Source organism: Tachysurus fulvidraco, chromosome 20 (genome assembly GCF_022655615.1).
Source record: "Tachysurus fulvidraco isolate hzauxx_2018 chromosome 20, HZAU_PFXX_2.0, whole genome shotgun sequence".
Classification (NCBI taxonomy): Eukaryota; Metazoa; Chordata; class Actinopteri; order Siluriformes; family Bagridae; genus Tachysurus; species Tachysurus fulvidraco.
This window is the reverse complement of record NC_062537.1, coordinates 116,699-131,698: the sequence shown is the minus strand read 5'-3', so window position 1 is coordinate 131,698 and position 15,000 is coordinate 116,699. Positions and strand designations below refer to the sequence as shown.

The 15,000-nt window shown below is 43.8% G+C and overlaps 3 protein-coding genes across 4 annotated transcripts in view; all 3 read right to left on the bottom strand.

The window, feature by feature from the left end:
* The window catches only part of LOC113650249 (ubiquinol-cytochrome-c reductase complex assembly factor 3), a 2,245-nt gene extending 2,216 nt beyond the window's left edge, over nucleotides 1-29 (bottom strand). The window contains exon 1 of the mRNA XM_027158457.2: nucleotides 1-29. This exon is cut by the window's left edge and continues 224 nt beyond it. The gene's annotated coding sequence lies outside the window, so the exon portion shown is untranslated.
* A 2,094-nt stretch (nucleotides 30-2,123) lies between these two features.
* Nucleotides 2,124-7,423, bottom strand: vps51 (VPS51 subunit of GARP complex). Its single transcript, XM_027158454.2, has 11 exons — nucleotides 7,131-7,423; nucleotides 5,950-6,079; nucleotides 5,505-5,651; nucleotides 5,200-5,419; nucleotides 4,199-5,039; nucleotides 3,894-4,109; nucleotides 3,722-3,805; nucleotides 3,182-3,316; nucleotides 2,904-3,025; nucleotides 2,744-2,831; nucleotides 2,124-2,633 (listed from the first exon to the last, which is right to left on the bottom strand). Exons 1-11 carry the CDS (start codon nucleotides 7,290-7,292, stop codon nucleotides 2,373-2,375), a joined length of 2,406 nt encoding a protein of 801 aa, XP_027014255.1. The 5' UTR covers nucleotides 7,293-7,423; the 3' UTR covers nucleotides 2,124-2,372.
* Nucleotides 7,424-7,496: 73 nt separating this feature from the next.
* On the bottom strand, nucleotides 7,497-14,225 carry frmd8 (FERM domain containing 8). 2 transcript variants are annotated; one of them, XM_047804513.1, is made up of 12 exons: nucleotides 14,068-14,184; nucleotides 13,963-13,985; nucleotides 12,866-12,953; nucleotides 12,386-12,553; nucleotides 11,931-12,032; nucleotides 11,746-11,804; nucleotides 11,255-11,421; nucleotides 10,928-11,128; nucleotides 10,309-10,432; nucleotides 10,021-10,170; nucleotides 9,731-9,929; nucleotides 7,497-9,457 (listed from the first exon to the last, which is right to left on the bottom strand). In XM_047804513.1, the coding sequence occupies exons 3-12, from the start codon at nucleotides 12,951-12,953 to the stop codon at nucleotides 9,348-9,350; spliced, it is 1,368 nt and encodes a 455-aa protein (XP_047660469.1). In that variant the 5' UTR covers nucleotides 13,963-13,985; nucleotides 14,068-14,184; the 3' UTR covers nucleotides 7,497-9,347. The 2 variants fall into 2 exon arrangements, with proteins under 2 accessions (XP_047660469.1, XP_027014256.2); XM_027158455.2 differs by lacking the exon at nucleotides 13,963-13,985 and having other exon boundaries at nucleotides 14,068-14,225.
* Nucleotides 14,226-15,000: the final 775 nt, after the last annotated feature.

Below are 15,000 nucleotides of genomic sequence, written 5' to 3'. Positions count from 1 at the left end.
GATATAGGTGCAAAAAAAAACTATTCCCAAACATATATTTATTTAAATATATAAATAAACAATCATCATATTTATGATTAGTCTGTCACAAATCTTTATAGATATGTTATGAATTTGTTAAGTTTGAAATTCTCAATTCTGCTACCAGGGCTCTCACGTGTCACGTATTAACGTGTCCCTCATGTCGGTCATTTGTCACGCAGAAAAACGGACTATTTATCATATATTTAATATTTAATAAGCCGTAGAGCGCGTCACACCTGGAGCTCTTAGTCGAGCCTGACACTTATCAGCCAATCAAAACAAGAGGCTACACAGCAGCCAATCAGAAAACAGCACTATTGTATCTGGGTAAGATTTAACACAACAACCAATGAGAAAAAAGCAGATCCTGAATTGTTCATCATCGTCCTCGTTGCCCCACAGAGAAAAGCCCTGGAGCTGCGAGCATCACTTTGAGCACAGAGTAAGTCATGATCTCCTGTTTAATGTTACAACTCATTCACAACGTGTTTAACACAAACAATGACATTGTGGCTGCTGTTAGAGACGTTTCCCAGATCATCAGCAGGAGTTTGTCATCAGTGTCTGTAACTTAGTCAGCAGTTTTACAGCCTGGTCACTGACAACACCTGCTCAGGACATGTAGTCTAGGGCCAGTGGGTCTCAAACTGGGGGCCCTGAGATGGTGCCAGGGGGCCCCGGGTCACTGACAACACCTGCTCAGGACATGTAGTCTAGGGCCAGTGGGTCTCAAACTGGGGGCCCTGAGATGGTGCCAGGGGGCCCCGGGTCACTGACAACACCTGCTCAGGACATGTAGTCTAGGGTCAGTGGTTCTCAAACATGGGGGTCCTGAGATGGTGCCAGGGGGCCTCGGGTCACTGACAACACCTGCTCAGGACATGTAGTCTAGGGCCAGTGGTTCTCAAACTGGGGGCCCAGGGTCACTGACAACACCTGCTCAGGACATGTAGTCTAGGGCCAGTGGTTCTCAAACTGGGGCCTGAGATGGTGCAGGGGGCCCCGGGTCACTGACAACACCTGCTCAGGACATGTAGTCTAGGGCCAGTGGTTCTCAAACTGGGGGCCCTGAGATGGTGCCAGGGGGCCCCAGGTCACTGACAACACCTGCTCAGCAAGCAGCCTTGGTTTTAGTGCTTCCACATTGTAATGCTGAAGCCCAGAGGGTATTTTCGATGGTGGGTTTGAACAAAACCTGGATGGGACATTGTCCTCAATCATGACCCTAAATATGTCTGGGCTTGTGCTGAACTGCTTTATATGGGAGCAACATTACAAATGATGGAGGGGTCCAAAAAGGTAACAAACACTTACAATAAACACCACCAGTCATAATCTCTCTCTCTCTCTCTCTCTCTCTCTCTCTCTCTCTCACTCACACACACACACACACAAATTAATAAATGAAAATGGAATAAATACTTTGTATTTGGTTAAATTGTGTTCAGTGATCCTTAGTCTACAAACCGCTAGTGTCAATGACTGTGGGCGGGGCCACCGTTAGCGCATGGGGCGGGGCTACTGTTAGCGCATTTGATAACGTACCTTAAGTAGGGGCTGTGGGCGGGGCTTTTTTTACTAAGTTTACTAATGTTTAATACACTTTTACTTTACCGCGATATAATCAGTTATCAGCACACACGATAGTAGGTAGCTACATGCTAATGCTAACTTTTTTCTGTGTTAATGATAAAATAACGTTAAGTACTTTCTCCATCACAAACTCCGTTTATACAGATTACACGGAGCCGCACGTACACGTCGGATTCGCCACGTTTGGGTGTTAATGTAGGTTCACAAAGCCATGAGCATTAACAGTAAAGTAACATCCACCATTGTTGTTGTTGTGTTTGTCGCTGCTGCGCTAACGTCGCTGTGTAACGTGACACGTATACAGTGACGTCACACTCGGCTCTGTGACGCTCTCTAACTGGTGGAAAGGCAAACCGGTTCTCAGAAGGTTCACCAGGGGAACCGACTCTGAACCAGCGCTCGGTTCTTTTTGGTGGAAAAGTTGTAAACTAGAGTTAGGGTTCTCATAACCAAGGTGCAGATTAAAATCTCTAAAGTGTATAAACAGTAAAGTTAGAAACACCCAGTCGAATGATAGTGATTTTATTTATTAAGGACAACAGCTTTATTACTCAAATAAATACTTGAATGCTCACATGTTCATTCAGAAATTCAGTTCAACTCTCAGTCTCAGAATTACTCACTCACACACTCCATATTATTATATTACTGTTCACAAACAGACAAGACACAATCACTTACACACATCATATTTCTCTGTCTCTCTCTCACACACACACACACCAATGCCTCTGCCCCACACCACGACCCTGGGTCTACCCCCGCTCACAGATGAGTTCAATGACACTCTGCTCCATGGGAACTGGATCTATGCAGCGATGTGCTGTGCTGCTCACAATCTCATCCAGCAGGAAGTGGACAAGGTTTTCATCCGAGACAAAGCGCCACAGGTAAAGCTGCAGGTAGTGACAGTCCACTTGTACCTGCTGCAATCCGAACCGACCGAACGAGCGCACACGTACACACTCAACCAACGACTTCAGACTGATCTTCACTATACCTGTAAGCACAGACACCTGACACACACACACAGACAACATTGATATTAATAGAATATTTATTTATAAAGGATCATTTAGTAATAAAATTAATATGATGCTCTCACTGTACATCATGACAGTCCTACCTTGTTGAACTCCACAGGGCTGAAGATGTCGATTCTCTCAGAGAAAAGCTTGTGGATGTTACTCAACAGGTTGGTGTCCATTGGAGCGCTACATACACACACAGGTGTAAAACACACTTATCGTAGACAGTACATCATGTTTTTGTTTGTGTGTGTGTACCTGGGTGTGTAGCTGGGCGCATAACGCAGCTGTTGTCTGGAGCTGCTGTAGACAGAGAATGTACGTTTACTGGAGTCACTGCTGTGGGCTTTCCTCACCCCCTCCTCATATAGCAAGCCCACCTAAACACACACACACACACACACCATAATGAACAATTCCTGTAAACAATCTCAGCTGTACATGTGCTCTACAATTAGTTAAATTACCACCTGCTCGTCCACTCCCGATCAAAACCCCCTTCACACGAACACATCGACAGTTAGTTACACTGATACCTGGACGTCAATGGCCGTCGTGTCCTCCACCACTCTCTTCATGACCGCACGTACGTTCCGTGGCTCGATGGTGTTCACCCAGTCCCTTGTCTCCACACTCTTCCTCAACATCTGAGAGATGATTAAACCCTGAACCTTAAAACACACAACAGTTCCAGTGCTTTTAAACAGTGACCAACACCTGCTTTCACACTCGTATTATTCTGGGATCTTCTTAGAGGTTGTAATTCCAGACCTCCCAGAAAGGTCTTTGCTCAGAGCCTCAGCAGACAACACAGACGTTTTACTGGATCTACACACACTAGCTGTCCACACAGATATATTCACTTATTAAATCTAAAACACTGAAGATACACTTTACTCTTCTGTGGAGGAAAACAGACATCACTCACGAGGAGCTGGTTAACGTGTCCATATAACATACACACGTAGGTATTAGCGTTTTTTTGTTTAGACATTTTGTAGCTTGACGCTCCAGCTAGCTCCAAGCTGCAACTTCCCACGTCAGAGTTAAACTGAATATTAGCATATTAGCATTACCTTGACGTAGTGGTTGAGGAGTTTCTGTGCTGCCTCTCGGGCCTCAGCACACAGAGTCGTCACTGTAGTTATCGGAGAATGAGGCTGCGTTTAACACAGACAGAGAGTGAGACAGCTATTCTTCACACAACAGGACCTGTGTGTGTGTGTGTGTGTGTGTGTGTGTGTTTACCGGTGTGAGGAACTGCTCATCAGTCAGCGTGAGGATGTAGGAGATAGTGGAGGTGTCATAGTCGAGGCAGAGGCGTGACAGCAACAGCAGTAATGTGGGCGGGGTTGAGCTGCTCCGGTCGCCTGCACTCTCACAGAACTGACGTGATGACTGACAGATAAACTTAATGAAGCTCACAATAAGCCCCTCTCTCACACCTTGACTGCAGAACTCCCCCTGACACACACATACACACACACGATTTAAACTGAGGGAATTCTTTGTTGGTGGGGCTAATATGGTATGATTATAATATAAACACTGACCTTGAAGTAGGGTTTGTTGGAGAAGGTGATGTCTTTAGCAGTGAAGAGGTGCACAGACATTAAAACAGATTTGATCTGATTGAGAATGGAGTTTGACAGCGAGGTCAGTAAATCTGGGAGAGTGGGCTGGGAATCTTTGGCAGCAGAACCGCCCGTTCCACTAGCTCCACTAACTGTGGTCCGTGGTGCAGCGAGAGCTTGTCTGACATCAGTCAGGCTATCCAGGTAGAAGCTCTGTAACGCACACAGGTACTGTTTGATTCGCTCTCGTGCCGCATTGATAACGATGTCAGTCCCCCGGCTCGTGACCACTGACCCCGGAAGCAATTTAGACACGGCCTGGAGACGGCGGTGGAAACGATCCAACGCTCTCACAAGGAGGGAATTGTCCCCTACGCCCTTCTCCTCCTGTATCCTGCGCTCCACTAGTGTGAAGTACCTGCCTGCCAAAGTGTCCACAAAACACTGCAGCTTCTCACTGGCCATCTGAGGAAGGTGTTGGAGAGCTTGATCGCCTCCCTGTGGACGAGTAATAAATAACTCCTGATAAGAGGCAATAACTAAACAAAGATTACTGACAAACTCGTTACAGCCTCGATCGATGAACTCCAGAATGTCCATCCTGTTTGCCGGGGACAGGAAAGGGTTCGAATTGGATGGAGACACAAGGGTTGGCTTCTGGGTGGAATCGCTAAGTTCCGCCTCTAAGACCTGTAGATCCGCCTCCAGCTTAGAGTGGGCGTGGCTTAGGAATTTGTCACAGAGCTCCTCAGCTGGTTCGTCTAGCTGCAGCAGCAGCTCCACGCACTCTGACAGCTCCTTCGCACTCGCACTGTTGTCACTGAAGTACACACACACCATTAACGTGATTAAACACTTACATCATGTGCAAGTGTGATTCTTCTTCCATTCTTCTTCATTTTACACAATGCAGAGATGTGTTAAAAAGATGAGATTAATGAGGGTGTTTAATGAGTGTTTCATGTTGGTGTGCTGTGTACCTGAACCTGTCCCTGAGGTGCAGTGTTAGTTCCAGCATGATGGTGTTACACCCATCCTGGATGCCCCTGAACGAGGTGATGTTGTTGTAGTGGTTGAGGACACAGCGCGCCCTCCTCTGAGCACTGACCGCTCGCCCAAACTCACCACACTCAACACACTTCCTTAACCATGCTGGGAACTCGAACAGGAACTGCAGCTTACGCACCAGAGAGTGAACCCCTGAACACACACACACACAATGTTATGACCAATGGTGTTTTCAGTGCTTCAGAGAGTGTGCGTGTGTGTGTGAGTTTGTCCATGCCTGACAGCTTGGTGATCTGTGTGTGCTGGTCCTGCAGTGTGCTGCTGATCTTAGCACTGAACTCTGTGATGGCAGCCATGTTGGCTGAGAGACAGTCCATCTCATCCTCCATCTTCTTAAAGTCATTTTTCATTTTCCTGATGGTGTCTGGACACACACACACGCACGCACACACACACACAAAAGCCTGGCTTAACACACATTCATTTACAAACTATACAGTTGTAACATCAGATGGTAGCTAACATTAGCCCGTCATGTACAATAGAGTTTTAGGAGGCAGAGCTACATTAATATGCTTTTCTTTAATTATATCCAATAATTATTATTAATGCCTCTATAATGTTACTTAATTATAAATCTGGTCATGTAGTGCTATAAAAAGTGTGTGTGTGCGTGTGTGCGTGTGTGTGTGTGTGTGTGTGTGTGTGTGTGTTTTACTGACCTGTAGCAGAAATAAACTTGTTGTAATTTTCATAGACCAGAGTCTGCATGTCACTGTCCAGAGAGCGAATCTGCTTCACCATACAGCTCTCCTGGTCCATTAGTTCTGTTAGAGAGCACTCCTTTCTCATCTACACACACACACACACACACACACACACACACACACACACACACACACACACACGCGCACACGTTTAGGATTAGTCAGTAACAAGATACAACACAGACAAAATATGCATTAAATGTAGAATATAATGAGTTACAGGTGTAACTACAGATTTACATGTAACCACATCACTGACATTACAGCACACAGGTGTAGCAGGAGATTCTGAACATAAAGAACCTACAGAACTGTCATTAATGTTACACTGTTAGACATCTTTAAAGCTCCGCCCAGTCCCAACACCATGACACTGATATCAGGGGTGTTGTTTAACCCTGGTATAAGTGTTTAACCCCAGTTTAACTCAGGTGTAATATCAGTATCAGGTGTGTTTAACCCCAGTACAAGTGTTTAACCCCAGTACAAGTGTTTAACCCCAGTACAAGTGTTTAACCCCAGTACAAGTGTTTAACCCCAGTACAAGTGTTTAACCCCAGTACAAGTGTTTAACCCCAGTATAAGTCAGGTGTGATATCAGTATCAGGTGTGTTTAACCCCAGTACAAGTGTTTAACCCCAGTACAAGTGTTTAACCCCAGTACAAGTCAGGTGTGATATCAGTATCAGGTGTGTTTAACCCCAGTATAAGTGTTTAACCCCAGTACAAGTGTTTAACCCCAGTATAAGTCAGGTGTGTTTAACCCCAGTATAAGTCAGGTGTAGTCTCAGTATCAGGTGTTTAACCCCAGTACAAGTCAGGTGTGATATCAGTATCAGGTGTGTTTAACCCCAGTATAAGTGTTTAACCCCAGTACAAGTGTTTAACCCCAGTATAAGTCAGGTGTGTTTAACCCCAGTATAAGTCAGGTGTAGTCTCAGTATCAGGTGTTTAACCCCAGTTTAAGTGTTTAACCCCAGTGTAACTCAGTATCAGGTGTAGTATCAGTATAAGTCAGGTGTGTTTAACCCCAGTATGTCAGGTGTGTTTAACCCCAGTATAAGTGTTTAACCCCAGTCTAAGTGTTTAACCCCAGTATAAGTGTTTAACCCCAGTCTAAGTCAGTTTGCTGTCACCTTGTTGAGGAAAAGCTCAGGGTCGAACTGAGGCCCGTTGATGTCACACGGATCCGCGGCTTCCTCCTGCTCCGGTTTCCCGTCCACACTGAGGCCGTAATAAAGCTGCAGCAGGCCGTGAACCCTCCGCTTCGGAGCCCCACTGCTTTCATCAACCTCCATTTTTACCGGAATAACAATTAAATGACACACAGCTACAGAATCTGCCCTTTTAATCAGGTTTCAGCTAAACATCAGTGAAGTCCGCCTTTACCTCAGGTTTGTTGTGCTGAGGTAAACCAAGATGGCGCCGAGCTCACATTTCAAAATAAAAGTCAGACTACAACCTAAAGGAGCAACATAATTATCTGCAAGTGACAAAATGTGTTAAACAAATGTTTTGCTTTATTTCTTAATCATAAGCTCAAAAGTTTATTTACATGTTTTTTTGTTATAAAACCCACCGATACATTTATGGCATTTAGCAGTCACCCTACAGGGAGAGACACATTTATATCATTTTATACAACTGAGCAATTAAGGGTTAAGAACCTTGTTCAGGGGCCCAGAGTCTTGGTGGAGCTGGGGTCTGTAGTCAAACACCTGAACCACTGAGCTCCAACATCCCAGATACATGCCATGTAATTATCTTAGATCATTATCACTAATATTCGTAGTGCAAGGTCACAGAAATGGAAGGAAAAAAAACAAAACATGGAAAATATCCACTAAAGGTAAAAATGAGTTAAAATGAGGGATATTCATCCGATTTAATTTCTTTATCTGGAACATTCTGATATATAAAGCTTTGTATTACACACAAGCCTTGATATAAAAGCAGGTTATATTGGTCACAACAGTCTTTAAATTAGAAAGATATTTACAATGTCATATAAAAGTCCTGCCAACATGATTTCCATAGTCAGGCTTTCATTAGTGAACTCTGTGATGTTGAGTGTTGTGAACGTTTCACCATCCGCAGTGTGAGTGTTGAATTAACACCGGTGTAACAGAGCGAGCACATCGTCTCAGGTCACTTAGATGATGAAACAGATAATAAGAATGAGCCTTAATAAGGCCTAACGAGGCATAAAGAGGTTTAACAAGGCCAGCTGTAAACATTTCTTATTAAAGTGTACATTCTGTAATAATTACACCAACACTCATGTGAGCAGGAAATTATTTTCACAAACACAAGAACAATTTCTCACCTTTTTTTTTTTTTTTTGGAATGAACTATAAGGTAAAGGTCTGTGGTTACGTCCCAAATTACGTGCTGCTGCAGAACAGGTTGTCAAAACAGGCACCTACGTCACACACACAATTACTACAAAATGCAGCAATGTGTGTGTGTGGGGTTTGGAACATAACACAGCATTGAAGATTCTACTCCATAAAACCAAACCCCAAATTTCAGGTGGTTCACATTTAACTGGGAAACTCAACATTTCCAAGATTAATATATTCAACAATACACTTCTGTCCATATGTGACTGTATTAAACACCAGTGTGATTATTCTGTATTGTGTTTTTAAAACCCTTCTCTAACAAATTAGTTAAGGGTGAAACTGTACTATAAAAAGTGATTTCACTATTTGTCACTATGCTATAAACTATAAAGATTTGGGACACAGCCCACTTCCTAGGAGACTTTGTTAAACATGCAGTTTGGGATGCAGCCTATCATTACCTTGGTGACACAGCAGTGTTGTGGATAATAAAGACGTGTCTGTGATGAGTGGACAATAAAGACGTGTGTCTGTGATGAGTGGACAATAAAAACGTGTGTCTGTGATGAGTGGACAATAAAGACGTGTCTGTGATGAGTGGACAATAAAGACATGTCTGTGATGAGTGGACAATAAAGACGTGTGTCTGTGATGAGTGGACAATAAAGACGTGTGTCTGTGATGAGTGGACAATAAAGACGTGTGTCTGTGATGAGTGGACAATAAAGACGTGTGTCTGTGATGAGTGGACAATAAAGACGTGTGTCTGTGATAAAGCACTGTTGTGAGAACACACTGAGATCAGACACTCTGGCACTTTGTCTCATGAGTCTTTTTCTCCATTTGGTTTAGTGGTGTTTGCATAGTGGAGAAACATCTCAGCGTCGATGTGCTATAACCTGTTATTCACCCATGTGGCCCAGTCTTGGTCCAGTCTGTCTGTCCCCTCAGTTCATCACTATATATATTTGTGTGTGTGTGAATTTGGTCTCCACAGAAGGCAGTGTTTCAGCTCTGCTCCAAGTTGTCCGTCACCTGAACAGCAGAGTAAGAGGGAGGAGTTTGTTTGGTGAAGAAGGACGCCGCTCTCTTAGGTTTCAGACGCTTTATCTCTTTCCCTGAAAGGAGAGCAGGTGATTATTATAGTCTCTGTACATCAACGAGCCAAGTCTGTTAGACTAAGTGACAGCATGAGCTAATAATAAAAGAGAACTGGTGTAACTTGGCATTCAGTACAGTGACTCGGGATGCATGATGTCGGGGCTGACACCCTGACACTCTATAGAGAGGAGACTACAGTGCTCCCATCTGTAAGGAGATGAATCAGGGATGTGACTCAGGGCCGTCACTTACTCCATTCTCTGGGAAAATTTTAATGCCATTCCACTCACCGTCATCCACATAACTGATGGTGTTGAGTGTGTGCACTCTGCTGCACACTACACTGCTCTGCCTGCGGACTTTCCCCACACGTCGCCCCCTCGCTCCCTCTACACTCTGCTCCTGAGCTGAAGCCATCTGGGAGGCAGCCGAGTCACCAACAGAGCGCAACTCCACACAGAACTCAATCAGACCGCTCATCAGCTCCGCCTGGAAACAGACACACCAGCTCCGTCTATGAAACACACAGAGTAAGTATGGATGTGCATTCATGTGTGTGAGTGTGTGTGAGTGTGTGTACCTGTTTAGAGTAAATTTTCAGTAATTTATTGACAGGCGTTCCATCTTCTTCTCCATCAAACTCCAGCCACAAGATGTGCGAATCTCCCTCAGCATCAGGGTAGGTATGATCCCAAGACAGCTCTGAGAACCGCAGACCCAGGAGCACATGCTGAAAAGCACACACACACACACACACACACACACACACACACACACTAGTTTAAGCATGCAGTGAAATAAAAAAATGACAGCATGGCCAAACCCATCAGTAACACAGTGAAAACCTGCAGTCATAACAGATCCTCACCTTCTCCTTAGTGTCGATGACATACACTCCTTCCAGACTGATCCCTACACTCACCACCTTACGCCCACCACGCTGTAGCAGACCCTGAGCTGGCTTGTCTATCTCACCCACAAAGAATGCACACCTGAGAGAGAGGAGAGAGAATATATAAAAACCTGTGTGTGTGTGTGTGTACTGACCCATAATAAGGCAGTGTGTGTGTGTGTGTGTGCTGACCCATAATAAGGCAGTGTGTGTGGTTGTGTGTGTGTGTGTGTGTGTACTGACCCATAATAAGGCAGTGTGTGTGTGTGTGTGTGTGTGTGTACTGACCTATAATAAGGCAGTGTGTGTGTGTGTGTGTACTGACCCATAATAAGGCAGTGTGTGTGTGTGTGTGTGTGTGTGTACTGACCCATAATAAGGCAGTGTGTGTGTGTGTGTGTGTGTGTGTGTACTGACCCATAATAAGGCAGTGTGTGTGTGTGTGTGTGTGTGTGTACTGACCCATAATAAGGCAGTGTGTGTGTGTGTGTGTGTGTGTACTGACCCATAATAAGGCAGTGTGTGTGTGTGTGTGTGTGTGTGTGTGTGTACTGACCCATAATAAGGCAGTGTGTGTGTGTGTGTGTGTACTGACCCATAATAAGGCAGTGTGTGACAGATGCCGAGGTACTGAAGGATGAGCGGGCGTGATTCAGTGTGTAGCGTGCGATACTCCTTCAGTAAGTTCTGCTCTAGTTCAGCACGTCGCCCCGTCCTCAGCCTGAGGGTGGAGAGGAGCCCGGCCCCCACACCCCCCACTACATGGGCTGGCAGCAGCGATGACAACTTCTTGTCTCTGATTCACACAGGGGTAGGGGTGGGGGTGGGGTGGGGGGGATAACTGAATATAGTATTGTAAATACATGTGTATACCTGAAATTGGAGTGTGTGTGTGTGTGTGTGTGTGTGTGTGTGTGTGTACCTGATAGCGGCAGTCAGCTGCTGGTCATCAAGTCCTGTACCGATCTCGATAGCACAGGACAGAGCAGCCAATCGACTCCAGTGCTCAGGGTCACATGGGTACCGGCCCTCAACGATGTTTAATTTTGCCTCATCATACAGGAGCCGCAACACATTCTCATCTTCCACCTGCAACACACACACACACACACACACACACACACACACACACACACACACACACACACACACACAGAGAAACAGAGCAGAATGTGAGGGAAATTAAATCCTGAAAAGTTCATCTAAAAATAGAAAGGTGATTCTGCCCCTTCAGCTCACTGGTAGCTCCGCCCTTTTCACCTGGTGGCCCCACCTTTAACTACACAGAGAAGTGCACAAATGCTTTCTGTGCACTTCAACATTTGACACACAGTGCATTTTCCTCAGGAGTGAATGTGTGTGTGTGTGTGTGTGTGTGTGTGTGTGTGTGTGTGTGTGTGTGTGTGTGTTTACCTGAAGTTCTTTAGATTTGGGGTAAAAAACGTTCCTCTTGTACTGCAGACATGGCTCATCTACAAACCAGAACACAATCAGTATAAACATACACAGACGACCCACAAACAAACTGTACATACAATATCTGCACACACACACACACACACACACACACACACACACACACACACACACACACACACCTAGTGCAATGTCCTCTGTGTGTCCATCAGTGAAGCGGTACAAAAGGTCCTGCCACTGACGACACAATTTATATGGCTGGTGTTTTGGCTTCAACTGCAGCTCTGTTCACACACACACACACACACACACACACACACACACACACACACACACACACACACACACACACACACACACACACACACACACAGGTTACACATATTTATACAGTATAATATTCTACATCGAATATTTAGTTCTCTATCAGAAGAAGTAATTTCCATCAGTTACAGATTCTGCATTAACATGTCTACATATCTGTAGTTACTCTACAACACACACACTAGTCAAGATGATCAACACATCACCCAAAACAACACAGTAACACCACTGAATGCTTGTTCTCATACCTGTGTGTGTGTGTGTGTGTGTGTGTGTGTGTGTGTGTGTGTGTGTGTGTGTGTGTGTGTCTTACCCAACAGGGGTGAACAGAGCCAGAAGGCAAAGACGTCCTGAGCTGAGTCAGGAATGTTGAGGGCGTCTCTCACACTGCGTCCGAGGTCCTGTACACACACACAGCCTACACTCTCTACACACACCTGTACTGCCCCATCACTGACCAGGTACACCAAAACATCTTGAGCTACACACAGACACAAAGTTGAATGTGTTATAAATCCAGCACTATATATATAGCACACACACCTTACTGACTTCCCCTTTCAGGTGAACTGAGTCTCTTTTCTGTTTCCCACAAAACCAAGAGTGTAAAACACAGAACAATAAAATATAGAGGAGGTGTAAAGCAGCTACACACTACAGACATGTTATGGTCATGTGACCTGTTAAAGCTGAAGTGAGGCCACGCCCCATAAACATCAAAACAATGTGTGTGTGTGTGTGTGTGTGTGTGTATGTATGTGTGTGTGTGTGTGAGTGTACAACAGATACTCACCACGAGTGACTGATGAAGAAACACTTCCTCTATTTGAGCGAGAAAGTTCAGACTGTTCTGAGGAAATATCACACTCATCTCCCTCCATCTGACACACACACAGACACACACACACACACAGACACACACACACACACAGACACACACACACACAGACACACACACACACAGACACACACACACACAGACACACACAGACACACACACAATTATTGCTTGTGGTCCAGTGATAACATACTGTTAGATCCCCAACACTGACCCTGAGCAGATTACATGTGTGTTGCTGCAGCTGATCCAGAGATAAATGAACATTAACCCTAACATTAACATTAACCCTAATATTAACATTAACATTAACCCTAACATTAACATTAACCCTAACATTAACATTAACCCTAACATTAACATTAACCCTAACATTAACCCTAACATTAACATTAACCCTAACATTAACATTAACATTAACCCTAACATTAACATTAACCCTAACATTAACATTAACCCTAACATTAACATTAGCCCTAACCCTAACATTAACATTAACCCTAACATTAACATTAACCCTAACCCTAACATTAACCCTAACATTAACATTAACCCTAACATTAACATTAACCCTAACATTAACCCTAACATTAACATTAACCCTAACATTAACATTAACCCTAACATTAACATTAACCCTAACATTAACCCTAACATTAACATTAACCCTAACATTAACATTAACCCTAACATTAACCCTAACATTAACCCTAACCCTAACATTAACCTAACATTAACATTAACCCTAACATTAACCCTGAGCTTAGTTTAACTGTGTATTTAGACACGTAGACACCGAGTTTATGGCACTTTTACGGCCCTCTCAGATTTTACGTACAATTTATTAAAACTGTTATTAGAACCGCTGAAATTAAACAGTATAAAACTTACAGAAAGTTCCAACGTTATATTTCACTACAGCAGCTAATCTAATCTAATCTAATCTAATCTAAACTAATCCAAACTAATCCAATCTAAGCTAAGCTAAACTAAACTAAGCTAAACTAAGCCCGCAGTGAAGGCTGCTGTTCCCGGCGTTAGCTCTCACTCACCGAGCCGCTGCCTGCTCGCGGATCTGCGCAGGAACCGGAGGGCTGAGTGTCAGTAACACCGACTATAAACGGTTTATAAACGGATTATATAGAGTTTATAGTTACCGTCGATGTCCTGGTGAAACGTTGTGTTTGCGACAGCAGCGGAACCGCGCACTGCTAACAGCAGGATGCTAAAATGCTAAGTGTTTTTTTTCCCACTGAACAACAATAACCACCATAACGTGGATCTGTTTCCGCCTTTCCTGCTTATTTAGCGCCACCTGTTGGCAGGTTACTGACATAACAGTCATTTATTTATCATGCTTATGTTTAGTTTGTTTTATAAACTGTTATTTATTTTTAATTATTAATTAATTAGTAATTATTTACTGTTAATTATTATTATTATTATTATTATTATTATTATTATTATTATTATTATTATTATTATTATTATTATACACAATATAACGGCGCTTTAACGGGGGACGGTGTTTAGCCTGTTCATGCACACGAACGATCGGACGAAATTGTATACAAAACAAAAAGCTCCCACATACTTTAACACACAGGGGTCTCAGCCTGGTCTCATTGGAAAGAAGTGATTCTCTAGTTTCAGATACAAGTGTCAGATTGATTCTAGGCCTTACTGACACAAAGTTACAGAGGCTAGAATGGAAACTTTAGATTTTCGCCTGAGGTTTTTAATTTATCTTATTTCTCTGGAACATGTTAGGTAACATTTAACACCTGAGGGTCATAGCCACATGTCTTGGCTTTCACCAAAAAAAATCAAGTCAAAAGACCCAAAAATGGCTTCAATAAAACTATTTTTCTACGGACATGTCCATCCGGTCATGTGTTTCTTGTTTACTTGTTTACTGTGTAACTTTGAATTAAAAGACTGCATGCTCAGTTTAAATGGCCAGAAACCAGCACAGCCTCTCTCTCTACTATTCTGTTGTGTAAAGAGGCTGTGACCTGACACCCTGAGCTGGGAGAGTGTGAAAAGTTCAAGGATTGCGCAATAAACCCATCGCGCTCGATTTTCGCGCA